The sequence below is a fragment of the Vulpes vulpes genome, chromosome 3, assembly GCF_048418805.1.
Source record: "Vulpes vulpes isolate BD-2025 chromosome 3, VulVul3, whole genome shotgun sequence".
Lineage (NCBI taxonomy): Eukaryota > Metazoa > Chordata > Mammalia > Carnivora > Canidae > Vulpes > Vulpes vulpes.
The window spans coordinates 105,626,415-105,645,240 of record NC_132782.1 but is presented as its reverse complement, the minus strand read 5'-3'; the positions used below and the strand labels follow the sequence as shown (position 1 = coordinate 105,645,240).

The 18,826-nt window shown below is 47.3% G+C and overlaps 1 protein-coding gene across 2 annotated transcripts in view; it reads left to right on the top strand.

Annotated features, from left to right (window-relative positions):
* Positions 1 to 18,826, top strand: part of SNX29 (sorting nexin 29) — a 534,000-nt gene that overhangs the window by 111,978 nt on the left and 403,196 nt on the right. For both annotated transcript variants that reach the window (XM_072753833.1, XM_072753832.1), the window contains exons 12-13: positions 10,726 to 10,789; positions 12,931 to 13,059. In XM_072753833.1, coding sequence (XP_072609934.1) covers positions 10,726 to 10,789; positions 12,931 to 13,059 — 193 coding nt within the window. The remainder of the gene's footprint in view (positions 1 to 10,725; positions 10,790 to 12,930; positions 13,060 to 18,826) is intronic.

Sequence of the window (18,826 nt, the reverse complement as noted above, 5' to 3'; positions counted from 1 at the left end):
TGTAGGCCGGTGAAGTAAACCACCTGCCGCCTCCTGCAATGATTACCTCTTAGGTGAGCAGCTGTCTTCTGCTCCTTCCGTCTCCACTGCCCAACTCCTCCAGAATCTATTTTTAACTGTATCTGTAGTGATTTCTTGCTTTAAAGTATACTTAAAGTGAATAATGATGAAAGTAAGAATAAGAGTTGACTGTGCTGGGTGCTGAGGCCTGGCTATCTACTACACACATCTGAATCTCCTGTGAGATGCAGTGAGTGTAAACAACTCTACTGCCTCCCTGCAGGGGGGAAAAGGCTCTGCAGTTCTCCAGAAAGTGCAGAATTACCCTGTGGCCCCGCAGTTCTGCTCCCAGGTGCCTACTGTGAAGAGTTGATCATGGAGACTTTAACAAGTATGTGTACACAAATGTTCATGCGGCACTAGTGACAGTCACCAAGGGTAGAAGTGGCTCACATGTCCATCAAAGGATGAAAGATGGACCAAATGTGCTTATCCCTACCATGGAAGGGTGTGAGGCCATAAAAAGGAATGAGCCCCAGTACGTGCTCCGATGTGGGTGGACCTCGGAAACCTAAGTGGACTAGACCAGGAACAGAAGGTTACCTGTTGTAGGACTGGAAGTGTGGACATTCTGGGAGAGGAAATTGCACAGAGCCAGAATGCAGATGAGCAGGTGCTGGGGACACTGGGGTGGCAGGTAGTGTGGGAGAAATTGCTTCTTGGGTGAGGGGTTTTACTTTGGAGGGGTCTAGTTTCACAACTAGAACAAGGTGCTGGCTGTGTGATGCTGAGTGTGCTGGGCACGGCTCAGTTGGTCACTTTAAGGTTGGTTTCACATTATGGGACGTTCATCTCCATATTTTATTAACAAAAGCCATGACTATACTCCCTCTATCTACATTCTCATAAGTTCCTCCATTCTATTTCTTCTCCTTGAAGCAACCTTTACAACTGCTTTTAGTTCTTAAGGCAGATACTTCTTTAAAACTGAATGATGTGCTGATGGCTTTTTCTTTTTAACTTTGGAGAATAAATGTACAGATTGTTCTTGACTTGATCTGAAAAAAGTGTAAGGGTATGAACTTGAGACCCCCCCCCCCCCCAGCCCCTGAGCCACTCCTAACCTGACAGTATGTATTCTGCTGTTGTCTTTTCTAGGTCTTTCATTTTTTAAAAGATTTTTGAGAGCAGGAGTGGAGGGAGGGGCAGAGGGAGAAGCAGGCTCCCCACTGAGCAGGGAGCCCAATGTGTGGTTTAATCCCAGGACTCTGGGATCATGACCTGAGCTGAAGGCAGACACTTCACTGACTGAGCCCCCCCAGGCACCCCTTTTCTAGGTATTTCTCAGTGGAGTGGGGCACTGGGATTCTTGTCGATTCCCACATCCATTACTTTGAGGTTCCTGGGGAGTTTCCTGGGGTTTCCAGTCTCTGCTTCCAGTCCCTTCCAATTCCATACTTGTGACATTCTCTGTGAGACCTTTTTTTTGTTTTTTTGTTTTTAAATGGCTATACCTACGTACCCTGCCGTTTGCAAGCTGATAGCATGGTGATCAAGAACTCCAGCTTCAGAGCAGATCTCAGAGTGGTGGCCCATAGCCATGATGTGCTGAGCCTGCCTGATGAGAGCCTTGTCAACTGTATTTAACATCAGATTTGCATAAAAAACGTGGTTGCTGGCTTCTCTTGACCAATCAGAACTGGTGGTAGCCTGGGACAGTGGACTGGAGACAGGGGCTGCTGCTGTGGTGGGGCCACCTTCTCCCTTATTCCAGCTGGCCCCACATCCCTTTGAGGACTTCACTGTGTTCACTGCCATAACTTGTGGGACTTATCTGCTTTTGCTTTTGGGACACTTGCCTTAAAGTTTGCATTAAAGTTGCTGTAAATACACTGCTGTAAGTACATGAGTATGTATACAAATGAGCGCGAACCCCAAAATTTCACATGTGCAGAAGGTGGTAAAGATTTAGAACTTGATCATTCTTGTATTTTTCTTTACCTTGTGATTTTTCTTTTTTCCTCATTTTATCCCCATGGGCTCATTTTGTCACCTCATTTTGTCCCCATGGGCTCCTCAAACCTTTTCTTCTGGATTATGTAGAAACAGTTTTAAGGGTGAGGTGAGGTGGAGATTTTAATTAGATTCCTGATTTTTTTTTTTTTCCCCCATAGTAGGCAGAGGTTGGGAGAGGGGAGGCTATATGCTGGGGATTTGAGTCTTGAGTGTGCCCCATCCCGGGGTCTGGCTCCAGCTGACCCTGCCAGTGCAGGTCAGGGGCAAGCTTCCCAGGGAGGCTGACCAGGGTAGGGCCTTGTCCTACCAACTCCCAGCTCCATAGCCTGCAGCAGGTACCTTTTTTTGGGTCTTTGCTTCCCCATTCATATAATTGGTGTACTAGGCCTTGCTTCTCTGGAGGTAGTGGGAATCCAAGGAGATTGTGGCCAGAGCGTGCTCTTTCCTGGCTGGGCACACAGGAAATGCAGCAGGGTCGCCGCTGGCCCTTGGAGCATTGGCAACACGTATGGGGGGTACCTCCGCCCCACAGTCTTAACAAATCACAAAGTAGAAACCCTGAGTAGTCAGGAGGAGGCCGGAAACAGAACAAAAGGCAGCAAGGGCCTGATGGATTTTTGAAGTTAAAGTGGAGCTCGATATAGTTTATCCTTTCTCCTGGAGATGAGCGGGAGTGGGTAGGCAGGAAAAGATATAAAAAGCAGTAAGTTAAGTTTGAAAAATGACGGTGTAGGTTAAGTATATAGCCGTAGAAGCATATTATTTATTTCTGTGCCTGTGCCCTCGTGAGCTCTCTCTTTAAATATAACGGAGTATGGGCCCCAGGGGAGCATTTGTAAAGGCTCTTTGAGGTCTTTGGGAAGAGATGCTATATAAAGGCAAAGAATTATTATACAGATCTATGTATATGTGAGAGTGTGCATGCGCGTGCACCCATACGTCCCGATAGACTACATCTAGTTATCTTAGTCCTTACGTTTTTCTCCCTCTTAAAGTGATCTTTGAACTCCTTTTTAAAAATTAATCTCCAGATCATTTCCCCTGCCTAGAGGGCCTTCAGTGGCTGAATATATGGGCAGGCACTCCTTCTCCTGCCGCTGTCACTGCCCCAGTACTTCACATAGCCGCCTCCGACACCGTCATCCCTTGACGAAGGGTGTTATCTGTAGTGTGTGTCTGCATCTGTGCTGGTCCCTGCTCTGATGATCTGTTGGAAATTTGAGATCCGTGTGGGTGGATTCATGTGCCGAGGAGGAGGGGAATGGTCCAGTTTTATGGCCTGGTGATGATAGAAGAATTTGCCTTCCCTTCCATTCCCAAGACCCATTGGAAAAAGCTGGGTTTGAGCCTTAGTCTCTGTCCCTGGGGCAGGAAATTACAGCTGTGCATGGGGTGGTTAGTGTTTTCCGGATAGGCCTTGAATGTACTAACTATTAAGCACAGTTGATGTTTCTGTCTGGCCCATCCCATGCTTCTCTGTTCCTGGAGATGAGCAGACTTCAGCAGTGGGCACCAATCGCTCATTAATTCATCCCGCCCTTCATGCATTCTTCAGGTCTTGGGTGTACTGTGGACAGGGGCTGGAGCAGGTGGGAGGCCCCCAGTTCTGGCCACCTCTCCCCCCATTCTCTGGGGGTGGAAGGCTTGTATAGATGCTTTCATGCTAGTATAGACAAGGTGTGACAGGGCCTTAGGGAAAGGGGTCTTGTTGACTCCGTTGGCTGTGAGGACTTGGAATGGTTGAGGTTTGGGACACAAGAGCATGATAGTAGGAGCTCCCAGGGGCCTGGGTGCTGGGAGGAGTCAGGCAGGAGCTGGGGTGGCAATTCCTTGTGCCTGTGAAACTCCTGTGGCTCTGGTCTCTGCAAGTCACCCTCAGAGAGCTATGTTGGCTGCTACATTTGTGCACTTACAGACCAAGTCAGCCAATGGTGAGTTTACCAGATCCATAGGGATTCTTCTCACAATTTGGGTTTCTTTCTGTCTTTGCCCCAGTGTCAGGCAGCAGGGCTTTATGGCTCATGTTTGACACTCCAGACGCCAGCCCCTTTGGGAAACTCTGTATTTTCTCTGTGCTGGGTTTGCCTGCAGGGGTTTTACTGGCTCCTCTTTGGCATACTTGAGCTCCTGTATTTGTCAGCTCCTTGGTCCCTGGCTTGGCCAGCTGTCCTCAGCTCAGCTTTCAGCACATGAATCTTGGTAGAACAACTTCGAACCGTTTGTTCTTGGCCAGATGTATCTTCTTCCACCATTCCTTTATCTCTAGTCAGAGACTGGCCCATCCCAAACTTCTGGAGGACCCCCTCTGATTGGCTCTGTTTGAAGTAACCAGCTGTCCTACATCTCCCTGCCTGTAGCTGGAGGCCTGTGGGGTCAGAGTCTTGAGGAGGGGTTGTGAATAAGACTGGCTCCTTGACTGCCAGGTACCTATCCTGGCTCCTTGACTGCTAATGCCTGTGGGCGAGGGCCTCACAGAAGAGGTGATCCCTGCCTGAAACCCAAAGGAGGTTCCAAGTCCTTTAGGACAGCCTGCACCAAGACCCAGAAGCATGAGAGAAGGGGAATGGGTCTGTTCTGTGAGACCGAGCAGGGAGGAGTGCAGGAGATGGGCAAGGTGTGAACCACCTTGGGGACTATGGTCCATGCTTGCTGGGGCTTCGGACATGTATGGGATGCAGGCGATGGTTGAACCCTAGGTGTAGGCACAGCTGCCTCTGGGGAACCAACAAAGACCATGAAGCCCAACAAAGACGATCCAGGGCAGGAGGCTGAATGGACAGCCGGAGGGACCAGCAGCATAGCTGAGGAGACCTCTGAAGGGTTTGGGGGGAGGGATCCATAGGGTCTGAGGCAGCAGTTACCCAGCCGGCTCACATCTATTTCAGCTTGGTCGACAGGCTTAGTGGGGTCCAGCCTGTGAGCTCCACTGCCGGGCATGAATGTCTGGCAGGCCCCACTACCTCCAGGCCTGAATCAGATGGTTGGCCATGGAGGAGTAGAGGCCAGAGTTTCTGGACAGTTCTCCTAAGACCAATAAACTTTTCCTATAAAGGGCCAGATGGTACATATTTCAGGCACACAGGACCCTCCCTTCCTGTCCCAACAACTCAGCTTTGCTTTTGTTGCACAAAGGCAGCCAGAGACTATTTGAGAATGGGTGGGTGAGTGTGGCTAAATTCTAGTAAAACTTCTGCCGTCCCCTGCTCTATCCTGTGAGGCTGGCAGTGTGAGCAGCAGTGTTCAGCCAAGGGGGGTTGCCTGGGGTCCCAGAATGAGGATTTGAGGGATCTGGGATTTCATGAGAAAACCTGTTTGTTTGTTTTTCCCCTGCTTTGCCTGTTGGCTGCCTTCGAACAGTGTCAAGTTTCCATAATGGATCAGTTTTTTTGTTAGACGGGCCCTTGATGGGCAGAGTTTTTTTTTTTTTTTTTTTTTTTAAGATTTTATTTATTTATCAATGAGACACACACACAGAGGCAGAGGGAGAAGCAGGCCCCATGCAGGGAGCCTGACGTGGGACTCGATCCCGGATTTCCAGGATCACGCCCAGGGCTGAAGGCAGGTGCTAAACCACTGAGCCACCCAGGGATTCCCCTCCCCCCCCCCCCCCCCCCGCCTCTTTTTGATGGGAAGAGTTTTTAAAAAAACAAAATGTAATTTTTTTCATGGACTTGTTTGCTTTCGCGTTAAGGCCTCTGTTGTTGCAAGATGGCATAAATGTTTGTTCACATATTTCTAAGTGTTTTATGGCCACACTTCACATTTAAATGATTCCATTTGAAATGTGGATACATAACAGAAGCAGACATGTAAGTCTTGTTTCTTGCTCCTAAAATGGTTCCTTGCCCTGGTAACATTTATGGACGAATCCATCTTTCCACAGTGATTTGAAATGTTGCTCTTTATCTCAGATCATTTTCTTGGGGTTAAAGCGAACCTTCTCCTGTGTACTTGGCCGGATTTGCTAGTCAGTTCTCTGAAGCCAGGCAAGGAATCAATTTTTGAGGTGGTTGGTCCTTTGCCCTCAGCCTTGGGTGAGGGAGACCGTGACTCAGTCAGACTGTGTGGAGGCTGCAGAGCAGAGAGGCTGGTCCGTGGGCACTTGAAATGTGTGTTGTGGCAGGTAATAAAGAGGAAGAAAACCGCAATGCTAGAGACTAAACCAGTAATGGGATGTGCGTTGCTGGGGGAGAAGAGAGAAAATTATAAGGTAGGGAGCGCCTCTGCCGGTGTGTGTCACTAGTGCTCTGGCAAATACCATATTTACATGGTCTATGAAAACCAACCCCAGTGTTACTCACTGGCTTTGTTGCTTCAGAAAAGTCAGCAGGGTGGAGGTGTATGAAAGTAAAGTCTGTCCCCAGCATTTGTTAGCAGATAGCCGCTAACTTGGGGCATTTCCTCCTTTGTGGGGACCATGAATGAATGTGCTGTGATGGTGTCATGGGGAGGGTGGGAGGGATTGTCTGACAGCCTTGTTTTTACTTCTGATGCTGGTATCCGAGGATGATGAGCTCGGCCTTGGTCATCCCACTGTTTCTCACGGGTGACTCCTGCGTGGTGTGGTTGGGCCCCCTTCAAGGTGAGCCTGTGGCCAGGCTCTCTCATTCCAGTTACATGGCTCTTCTTTGCTAGAAGAGCATTAATGTTTTCTGGAACTTTCTGGGACTTGCTGGGGACTGTTGCTTCCTCCAGGCTGTCTTTCACCTGTGGAATATGCAGGTTTTAGCTGCAAAGTCTGAGAGGCAGTATCTGGGATCCCTTTGTGCCATGCCCCCAGAACCCAGACACTCTGTCTCCTCTAAGTGACACCTCATTCTGTAGGTCTGATTTCCCACGTTTCCCATGGTGATCTTGTTTGACACATCAGAAAATTCTATTATCTAGTCTGCTGCTCTAGGGCTTAGACCACTTTAAAAAAAAATCTTATTTCCCAAGGTTGAGGTGCATAGGAACTCTGTAAAATCTCATATCTCCTGAAAATGTGCTCAGTTGAACCAACTCCTACTTCGGCAGTCACTTGTACCTTATCCCTGTCTTTCTGTCCCCTGCTGTTGAAGGAAAACGTACTAAGTATGGTGATAGGTAACCATTGCTATAGTGCCACCAGGCGTTAAGTGGCTGAGCTGGGGTTTGAAGTAGGATCTGCCCAGCCCAGGAGCCTGTTGATGGCAGTGCTTCATGGGTTGTGCTCCTGTCATTGGCGTGGAAGGTTCTTGAACCCATACCGGACCACCTTGCCCTTCCCAGATCCCCACTAAAGCAAATTCTCTCTACCTGTTGTGGAAAATGCCTTTGGCAGGACCAATTCTTGGCATTCGGGTGTGGAAGGTGACTTTCAGACCCCCTAGCCTTGTCCCAGTGTGGGTTTCTTCTCTTTACTGAGTGCCCCATTAGGTGGTTGTGAAAATTGAGACCAGACTTGCCAGATGCGGATACTTTACACGTAGAAAGTGGTTATCACGTGGCAGCTGTTACTCTTGTTAGTTTCCATGGTATTGTAGTTGGGTATGAATAGTGTGTCTAGACCACTCATTGTCCATGAACCTTGACTAAGCATCTAATGGGTTGGACCTCTGGGGACCCAAGGTGTGTGATGTGTTGTGCATCTTTAAGGATTTGTAAGCCAATTGCGAGAGATAGGTGGTTAATTGTACACATTCTGCAACTTATTGAGGGGTGGGCAAATCCTGGAGGGTTTCCTAGATGACATGCCTTTTCATCTGGGCCTGAAGAAGGGGGCTGGATTTTATAAGACTGCAAGTTGGACATAACATTAGAAAAAACCAATTCTGACCATGAATCCCAGCAACTTGTGGATAGGGTTAAAATGGTGCAGTTACAATCATCCCGGAGAGTCTCTCAGGAAGGCCTCTGGTCAGAGGCTGCAGCCCCCAGTAAAGGGGCTGGCGATGCCTGGTGACAACCAGGAGGGGGCATGACGCAGACATCTCAGCATAAGGCTCCTGTGTGTGGGTGGTGAAGTGCTCCCTCCAGCAGAGGCTTGGCAGAGGCACAGGGGGACTGAGCAGTCCAGGGCACCCCATGCTGTGCTGTGGCGGCGGAGGTGCCCTGCTGTGCACATGTGCTCTGCAGGGTGCTCCTGCTGCTTAGATCCAGTGCACATGGCTCATTAGTATAAATCAGACATGTATGTCACGTGTTGCCACAGAACAGAAGGCTTACAGATAGTGTAGTTTCTCCAGAGAGGATTTCTCTGGGGTTGGGGGAGGGAGGATAGACAAGTGGAGCACAGGGGGTTTTAGGGACAGCAAGACTATTTTATGTGCTACTATAATGGCAGACACACATCAGTACCATTGTCCAAACTCCGAGAGTACTCTACCAAGGGCAAGCCGTGATGTTAACCTGGGGGTGGTTACAGTGTGTCTGTGCAGGCTCATCATTCATAACCAATGTCCCCTATGGTGGGGAGGCTGTGCCTGGAAAAGGCGGGGGTACAGGGAGGGTGCACGGAAAAGCTCCATGCGTTCAGATCAGCCATGGACCAAAAATGGCTTTAAAAAATAAGTCTGTTGAAGAAAAAAAAATTTCACCTCTTCCAGCCTCATGGAGCAACTCTCACTGCAAATGCATATCCTCTTCTTCCATCCTTATGTGAAGTTTGGACTGATAGAGAACCCCGGTAGGGAGGTGGCTTGGTAGGAAAACTCTGGATTCAAGCAGTCCTTGGAGTACAGGAGCGATTTCAGGTCGCTGGCCTCTGGTGCTGGGTTTCTTGAAGAGAAAAGCCAAATAGATCTTAGCCTGTCCTTGGTCTTTATTTTTCCCCTTTCATGGCCATGGTGTCATAGAACAGATTACTGGGTGGTTTGTGTGTGGCTCCCCACTGCCCCACCCCATTTTTCAGTTTAAACTGCATACGTTGATGTTCTTCTAAGGTGATAATGCTCCCTGCTGCAGTGTGTAAGAGGCAGTGCTTTACCATAGCGCCATCCCATCCCCTCTGTCCTCGGAACCTTCTGGCACCCCAGGGAATTGGGAAGGTGGGTGCTGATTTTGCTTCTCATACCTGAGGGAGAATGAGAGACTGGTATGAGCCTGAGAGCCAGACCCAGTTACCTGGTCAAGTTTGGAAGGCAAAGTCCTATAGACCCTGTTTCATGATAGGCATATAGGAAATGGGTATTGTCCTCCTTTAAAGACCTTCCTTAAGTGAGTTGGGAGCTGGGCTCCCTTCTTGGGAAGGTACCTTGTAGGTGCTCAGTGGGTGTTTAAGGAGCACGAACTCTGCAGCTTTATCTGCTTTGTGAGCTGGTTCCTGTCTCCCGGGGGCGGTGGGGCAGCTCAGCCCCTTTGGTCTCATTAGGCCTCAAACTCTTCCTAACCTTACTTCCCTCCTCCTTAATCTTGCCACCATCCTTACTCTTACCCTTTTAGGGTAACTGCTTTTTCTGCTTATTTATTTTTCTAATTTTTCAAATGTTGAAAGGTTGGAAGGATCATGTGTGACTTGGATCTTACAACGTGTGGCAGGAGCTGTGCCCCTCTGGTCCTGGCTGTGGCCTTATTTCTGGACACGCCTTGTTTCTGGACCTTGCACACGTGTGACCTGGGTCTCCTCCCTGGCCCTCCCACCTTCTGCCAGTGCTGGTGTTTTCATGGCAGTGTCCCCCTGGAGTCTGAGAACTCGGTTTTGATCCAGTTATGGACTAATGTCCCTGTGAGGCCTCTGTAAAATCCAAGTTCTTCCATCTGCATATGTGACTGGTAGCAGTTACTGTCTCCTGGGGTCCAGCGCAGAGTTTAGGATTGGGGAGATTTGGATTCAAATTTTAGTGCTGTCAGTATTTAATCTGTTTGAGCTCATTAGCACACCCATAAAACGGCCTATCGTGGTTGCCACATGGCTCTGTGCACTCACTGGATGTGTAATTTTGGCTGTGAGCTTTCCAGCAGCCAATCCTAAGAGGGAAACAGAATTTCACAGGATTTGTTAGGGAGGGAAAAAATAAAACTGGGTCTTTCGGAGAAATCCAGAAGTTCTACGTCTTGAAATCTGAGTGATAACGGTAAACAGCGTCTTTAATACGTGAATGGATTGTGACAACAGTTAAGTTTGGAGGTGGGAAAGTTGCATGCTTATTTAAAAGCATGGTTTCCTATCAGTGAATTCTTTCCTAAGTTGAAGATCCCCACAGGAGTAGCACCTGTAGGTCAAGACTGTGTATTGGGGAGGCCCTACCCCTTTCTAGTGTCACCTGTACTAATGAGAGAAGTCCATGTAGGAAAACCAGAGCTCTTAGGTTTTACTAAGTGTTTCTAAGGTTTACTAAGTGTTTCTATGTCCATGTGGAGCCAAATGGCACTTGATCAGCTCTCTCTTCTGTTGATAAACAGCTGTACCTGGGAATAGATCGTTGTTCAAAGCAGATATGGTCCAGTAGTAGGGGTTCAGAAAAGCGTGTAGAAGCTGCAAGACTGTCTTTTTCCGTAGCAGTGCAGAGTATGCTCCCTGAAGAGAGCCCTCCACACACCTCACTGTGCCCTTCCCTCCCCTTTTGTGTGGCTAATAAGTGATCAGCTGTGCTCATTGGGTCTTTCAGACTGAACAGGAATTAATTTTGAAAGGGAAAATGGAACTTGTCTAGACAGCTTGCCCTAAATAGCACATAATCCAGCTCGATGAAGGAATGGTGAAATGGGTGGGGTCTGCTGAGTAATCTCGACTGTGCTTTCTTCCCTTAGGTGAACTTCGACAAGCCATCGTGGCCATGATGAACAGGAAAGACGAGCTGGAAGAGGAGAACAGGTATCCTGATTTTTCAGGCTTGAGGAATAGTCTCTTTGACATTAAACCTCCGGGACGAAGAATATCACAGATGAAGGAAATCTTGCTTTGACAAGATTGTGACCAACGATCTCCTTTTGTGAGGATGTACCACTTTAGCATTGGGAGGGGATGAAAGCCTTCCAATCATGGCTCTACCTTAGAACAAACTAAGGATTTGGTAAAGCAATCTTCCTGAACTTTTTTTTTTTTTAAAGGAGACTCTGAGATACAATTCACATATTATGTAATCGGCCTATTTAAAGGGTACAGTTCAGTGTTTGCACACATGTGCAGCCGTCTCCAAGGTCCACTTCTAGAATGTGTTCACCTCAAAAGCACCCCATACCTGTTAGCTGTCTTCCTCTGCCCCTCGCCCCCCAACACAAAGCAGGCTTTTGAGTAACCTTTTATTTGAAGGCCTGTCTTCCCATGTCCTGAGCACTCAGATACTTAGTTTTCTCAAATCAGGGATACCTAGGGCAAGATGGTATTTGACTTCTTTTTGGCTTGTTCAGAACAAACAAGCCCAATTGCAGATAGTGAGAAGGTAAAGACTTTAATTGTTTTGGGTTCCCTGTTGAAAACAATGGTAGCTGCTTGCCCGTGTGAGCTCTGCTGCTCCCCTCTGGTAGCCTTGACTATGAGCTTCTCAACTGTGACCTTGTCTTGGCCTCAGGGCAGTTGGTGGAGGGATTTGCCTGCAGTTGTAGGTTAGGCTTCCCAAGCCATTGTTTGTCTCCCCGGGGGTCAGGGGACATGCGCCCTTGGGCCTGCGTGTGTGCATTCCTGTTGCTTCCTTGTTTTCCTACTCCAAGCAGCAAGCAGGAATTAAGTGTCCACCGTGACAGGCAATCATGATTGTCCTTCGTAAACCTTACTGTGGGCCCTGCTCGACAAGCTTCTTCCTCCTCCTCTACGAAAACACATAAAAGAAAAACAAGCATGATTTCTAAAACAAAAGATAATTTTTAAAAAAAGGAATCTCGAGACAGCACAATTGTCCAACTAAGAAACTTTAAATGAAGGGCTTGTAGATACTACAGGATTCTTTTTCTTTGCTCTAGCTGGAGCTGTTCTCTTGGAAGAAACTGTAGGTTTTGTCTTACCTTGTGAAGAACAATAGTTATAGTCAATTTCTCCTTCCAGTGGGGGGGAAAAACAGTCACACCATGTTTGTGTCGGGGTTGCAGGCCTCAAGAAGGGAATATTTTCAAAGCCCTAAAGGAACTGCGGATTTCAGAGTTGAGTTGAGTGATGGAATGGGGTGTGTGTGTGTGTGTGTGTGCGCGCGCGCGCAAAACTCCCAGTCCCACTTCTGCTTATATCCTGATGTCACCTGTACACTAGGTTTGGGATGTAGGGGCCCCAAAGTCAGTAAGTGCTCTCTGGAAAGGTCCATTCGAGGTCCAGTGAAGTACAGTCAGAACCTTGTTTGGCTCACTTCTCGGTGGCTAATCATGGCCCTTTCTGGAACAGCTTCTGTCTTGTCTGCTTTACAAGACCAAGGATGACGGAGAAGTGAATGTTATTTGGAGTATTAACTCTCAAGCATAGTACAGAGCAGGATCCCTGCATTGTGAACCCAGGTAACGCTATAAAACACTAGGTCTGCCCGTGTCACCTGGAGATGGTGGATAGGATGCCAGTGTGCTTTGTGGGTAGAAGAGGAAGTGAGAGGAGGCCTCTGTCCGTATTCTACTCTTTCAGCTCACGGGACACTTGGGGCCTGTCCTGGCATCTCTTCCCTGGTTAAATCTCTTCTCTGATTCAGCTGTGACAAAATGATCTTCATTTCATGTGTGGCCTCTCTGGGTGGCATGCCTTGAAAGGAGCTTGCCTGGGGGTCTCTCCACTCTTTGCCTTTAATTTTGCTGGCCACAGCTATGGTGTGTATGTGTGTGTAGGAGGGGGGGGGGGGCGGGGCGTACGCCACAGAGCCTGGGCCACATCCTGGTTCTTCCTCAGAGGCACATGAGCAGACTTAGGTATCTCTGTAAATCACTTCACATGAGATAGACTGGAACACAGGTTCATACAGACCCTTTGTGGAAAATGAAGGGGTGTGTTTTGGTGCGGCCATCTCCACTGGCCATGTCTGAACAGATGGCCCCTCTGCCCAGGTCTTTGCGGAACCTGCTTGACGGTGAGATGGAGCACTCTGCGGCCCTGCGGCAGGAGGTGGACACCTTGAAAAAGAAGGTGGCTGAGCAGGAAGAGAGGCACGTCCTGAAGATCCAGGCGCTGGCAAGGTAGGGGGGGCAGAGGCCCTGACAAGTGGGTGTGGCAGCGGAGCTTTGTGCAGACCTCAAGCACACCCTTCCCTGGCACTATTTTTTTTTTTTTTTTTTAAGATTTATTTATTCCTGAGAGACACACAGAGGCAGAGACACAGAGGGAGAAGCAGGCTCCATGCAGGGAGCCCCATGTGGGACTCAATTCTGGAACTCTGGGATCATGACCTGAGCTGAAGGCAGATGCTCAATTGCTGAGCCACCCAGGTGTCCCTTCCCTGGCACTTTAAATTAATCAACAAAAAAGACCAAAGGAAAACTATACATTTGAAATTTTAACTTACAATTACTGAATGATATACATGCATATGGTTCAAACTATAAAAAGTACACAGCATTAAATGATGCAGTCCCCCTCGAGCGGGCAGTGGTCAGTCCAGAGATGTTCCACGCATGTCCTTTGTTTTGTCTTTTCACTTACCTCTCCTCCCTTCCTTTGACCTCTGTGAAACATGGTCCTTTATTCCACCCCCACTCATTGGACATCATACAGATGCTTCTGTACTGCAGTACTGGGGCCACTGCCTTTCCAATAGTTTCTGATCTCTCATCTACACTAGAGTTGATCTGACCAGGATGCTGACAGCCAGGCATTGGAAGTGGCTTGTGGTCATTTCCTAATACTGTTTGTAATGATGCCACAGTGCATAACCTTTGTGTTTGTCACTCTGTTCTATATTTGTTAGAAAAATTCCTTGAGGTAGAATTGCTGGGTCAAAGTGCAGTAGTTTTCTAAGGTACATAGAGGTCAACGCCTCCTCTGCCCCCCATCCCCAACCTCTGAGGCTGAGCTCACTGTCCCAGCAGAAGCAGGTGGGAAGGCCTGCTTCTACTCAGCTGTGCCTACAAAGGTCAGGCCCCATTTCTGGGTCCCTGGTAATGTAACCTGGTAAGGTGAAAAGTGGCATTGGCATAATGGTTTGCATCTGCAACTTCCTAATGAAGAGTACAGTTGAGTGTGTTCTTAGTGAAAAGCCATTTTATTTCCTTTCCTGTGATTTAGTTTATATCTTATTAAGGAAAGCTCACAATCTCAAGTCCCATAAAAATGTGGATTTTCCTGAATTTGTTCACATGCAAACATTTTTATGTACTGCACTTAAAATCTATAACTGTCATTTCTTAGTCTGCTTCTCTGAAGCACTTACATTTTATGTTAGTGGCTTTTATATGCCCAGATATGGCATTGCATTGAGCTAATGTACCACATTAAAATAATTCCCATTTGTTGGACATTTGAGTTCTTTCCTGTTAGGTAGGATAAACGGTTTATCAGTGGTTCTTTAAAGCTGCTTTATTTATTTATTTATTTATTTATTTATTTATTTATTTAAGATTATACTTATTAATTCATGAGAGACACCCAGAGAGAGGCAGAGACACAGGCAGAGCAAGAAGCAGGCTTCAGGTAGGGAGCCCGATGTGGGACTCCATCCTGGAACTCCAGGATCACTCCCTGAGCTGAAAGCAGACGCTCAATCCCTGAGCCACCCAGGCATCCCATATTTACTTATTTTTAAAGGTTTTATTTATTTATTCATTCGTGAGAGACAGAGGCAGAGACCTAGGCAGAGGGAGAAGCAGGCTACCTATAGGGGCCTGATGTGGGACTGGATCATGCCCTGAGCCAAAGGCAGATGCTCAACCACTGAGCCACCCAGCCTCCCCTAAAACTACTTTAAAATGAGACCAGGATGGGGCTCCTGGGTAGCTCAGTCAGTTACGCAGCCAACTCTTGATCTCAGCCTGTGTTGGTCTCTGTGCTCAGCAGACAGCCTGCTTGAGATGCTCACTCCTTCTGCCCCTCCTCCTGCTTGTGCCTCTGCTCACCCTCTGGAAAGAATAAATCTTGGGGAAAGGCCAGGAGATGATGTCCTGTGGATGTGCAGGGAGTCCAGAGTCCTGTCATTCATAGCAGCATTACTGCCCTGGTTCTGCCCCGTGATGTGTGTGGCGCTAATGGAATTGTTACATATATGTTCTTTGAAAGTTGGCACAATGATCTATTTTTAATTAGAACTCTGCTTTCTTCATACTTGAAAATGACCTCTCAAGACCTCATGATGCATCTCAATGCATCAGGCAGTTAAAGGACAATGACAGGCACAGTACTTGGCATTTTCTCCACTGGACCACCATTTTGCCTTGGCCATGCCAGGGTTCTGTCATATAATTGTGTTTATGATAAAGGCTGAAGTCTATCAACACTCTGGTTCTGCTATTCATGGTCATCTGGGGGTTGTATTAGGGGTCTGCTTAGCTTTGAGTCCCCACTCTGTTCCTGGCAGATTATGCATCTCTGGGTGATTGAACATCAGCAAGTGTTCATTTCCTTGTTAAGGAAATAGGATGATGATCTGCACCAGAAAGGACAAAATTCAAAAGGGCATGAGGCTCTGGACATGAGCAGTTGAGTATATTTTATAGTTAGTGTGTTTAATATAGGATAATTCTGGGGGAATTGTAGATCATGAATGGAATAGATGAACCTAATTTCCTAAGCAGTCTTTATTTTAAAGATTTTATTTATTTATTCATGAGACACACACACACACACACACACAGAGAGAGAGAGAGAGAGAGAGAGAGAGAAAGAGAGAGAGGGGCAGAGTCACAGGCAGAGGGAGAAGCAGGCTCCATACTCGATCCCGGGTCTCCAGGATCACACCCTGGGCCGAAGGCAGTGCTAAACCGCTGGGCAACCCGGGCGGTTTAACCCCATTTGAACAGTGGGTAGCTAAGAGTTGAAGGTGCCTGAAAGTTTGCAGAAAGAACACCTATGAAATTGCACACAGTTAAGCGGGAGACAACAAGGATGCAAATGGAACAGCTGGATGTGTGAGTTTTTTTTTTTTTAAGATTTTATTTATTTTTTCATGAGAGACAGAGAGAGATGAGAGAGAGAGAGAGAGAGAGAGAGAGAGAGAGAGAGAGAGAGAAGCAGGCTCCATGCAGGGAGCCTGATTCAGGACTCGATCCTGAGGCTCCAGGATCACGTCCTGGGCTGAGGGCAGGCACTAAACTACTGAGCCACCCAGGGATCCCCTGGATGTGTGTTTTGATACAGCCCAACTGCTGACCTGTTCCAGAGAGTTCCTCTGTTAGTTGTTGGAACTCTCTTACTGCTCCTTGCCCCAGAAGGAGAGCTATCAGTGTTGCCGGATGGTAGAGGTGTGTGGTCAGTTGTTGCTTGTGAGCCTGGGATGCGGTTGACTACGTGCCTGCACTGGGGCTGTTCTGTTCTCATGTCCTCTTGTGTTCAGGTGGCAGGTGTCACAGTGGAGGTGGTTTAGTCTAGTAGTTGGTGGCACGGATTCCAGCGTTGGCCTGTGGGAGTTGAATCATGGCTTTGCTGCTGCATTATTGTATGAGCTTGAGCAAGTGACTTCCTTGTTTCCTTAACTGTAAGAGGAGGTTAAGAAAATCTGGACCTCACAGTTGTTGCAGGATAAAGTGAGAGTCTGTGTGTTGGCTCAGTCAATGTGCTTCATAAGTGCTCAATAAATGTTAATTATCATTATCTTTTTTTTCTTGAGTACAATAATTATATTACTAAGAAACCTTATCTAATCAAAACCTGAATTTTAATTTGGCAATGGTGCAGAAAGAATTAAATGCTAGGCTATTTCAGACCCTAAAAAGTGAAATTATTTTTGCAGTGAGTATGGGAATATGCTGTGTGTGTTTGTACGTGTGTGCTATACTGGCTATGAATGTTGTAAAACTGAAACACCGTAGGAAAAAATCAGCTTTTTATCACCTTCCTTTTTGCTCAAAATTGATGGCTTTCCTTTGGTGCTGTCCTGGCTCAGCCAAGAACAAAATTGTGTAACCAGCTTAGTGCTTTCATGGCCCTAACTGGCTGCTCAGTCCCAGGGTGGAGGCATTAGTGTCCATAGCAATTCTAGGCAATTCTGAGTCTCCCTCCCTAAAGGATTATTTCCTACTGAATTAAGAAAACTGAAGCTAGGAGTCAGGTGTTCACAGAAAGAAGGCCTTTACATGCGAACTACCTTTGAGAGAAGCAAATGAGCAGGGTAATTGGATTATTGCTGGGATGTTTTCTGTTTTTTGTTGATTTTATTACTTAGCTTTTGCTTTGTAACAAATTTATTTCAAAGTCTGGTAGTTGAAAATACATGTTCATGATCCTCCACAATTCTGGGGCTTAGAAATCAGGGAATGGCTCAGCTGGGTGGTTCTCAGAGTTGACCATGAGGGTGTAGTCATTTGAAGGCTTGATTAGGCCTGGAAGATCCTTTTTTTTTTTTTTTTTAATGTATTTGAGAGAGCACACGTGTGTGCACAAGAGGAGCAGAGGAGAATCCCAAGCAGACTCCCTGCTGAGTGTGTAGCGTGATGTGGGGTACATTCCCACAACTCCAGCTGAAATCAAGAGTCCGATGCTTAACTGACTTGAGTCACCATGTGCCCCTGTGGAGGGTCTACTTACAAGCTTACTCCTAAGGCTCTTGTAAGAGGTCTCCATTCCCTGCCATGTGGGCCTCTACCAGTAGGGTGGCTCACAGCACAGTAGCAGGTTTCCTGGAGTGTGAGTAACTTAAGAGCAAGAGAACACACTCAACATGCAAGACATGGTGTCATTCTTTTACAACCTAATCTTGGGAATGAAAACCTATTACTTTCCCTGTTTCCTGTTGTCCCACAGATCAACCCTGATTTAGTGTAGGAGGGATCTACACATGGATGTGCTTACCAAGAGGCAGGGATCATTGGGGGTCAGTTTGGAGCCTGCCCACCATCACCACCAGGATTCTTTCTCCCTGGGGCAGACACTATCCCAGTCTTTCTTGGTGAGTGGTTCTTCCTGTTCTGTGTGATTTGGTGGGACTGACCCTACCACTGCCTAACTGGTCTCCAGAGTAGGGCAGGTAATCCAGGTCTGGATAGTCAGCTTGTTCTATTTCTTGGTCACTGTGATTGGATCACAGAAGGTCATGTGGTCAAGTTGATTTGTTAAGAGCCAGTTATGGCATTCTTGAGAGGATAGGATGTAAGATAGGCATTGTTGACATCAGTCTTTGCTGCTATGTGGGAAGATCCTGACCCCAAATGGTAACACCATGGAGAGATGGAGGGAGAGAGAAGCAGGCAGGTTCTAATGATACACCTTAAGCTCTTGGATCTAGTCTTTCCTGAAGCTGTTATTTATCTAGACTTACCAGTTGTATGAACTAATTACTTCCTTCAGTTATTTGAATCAGTTTGTGACTGGTGTTCTCTGTTACAATCCTGAGTCCTAACTAACCAGACTTCTTTGTTTGGATAATAGGGGGTTGGAGCAAGTTGTTTCCTTTGTGCCTAGGTAACATTGCTCCCTCAACCATCAACCTGCTAGGTTCACAAATAGACGTGTGGCTGGCGGTGATTCATGAAGAGAGTGAAGAGCCTGTCCTGAAGAGCACCCAGTGGGTGGTTCCACAGAGCCCAGCTAAAGGGCTTTGCTTCCTGTCGCCTGTTGGGACTGGCCTTACTAATACTCTTGGTCACAATTTTATCTCCTGTTGAGGCACTTTAGTGTGCAAACACGAATATGTTGGTTTTATGATGGTGCCATTTCTTTCATCCTTCTGAGCCTCTGGTTTCTCCTCTGTTGAAAATTTAAAAGACAGTGGGTAGCATGGGGTCCTCCCCATACTTCCTGTGAGAGGACAGAAAGGATGTTGTGTGGTGTGTCCTGAGTGCTGGCTTGCAAGGGCTGTGT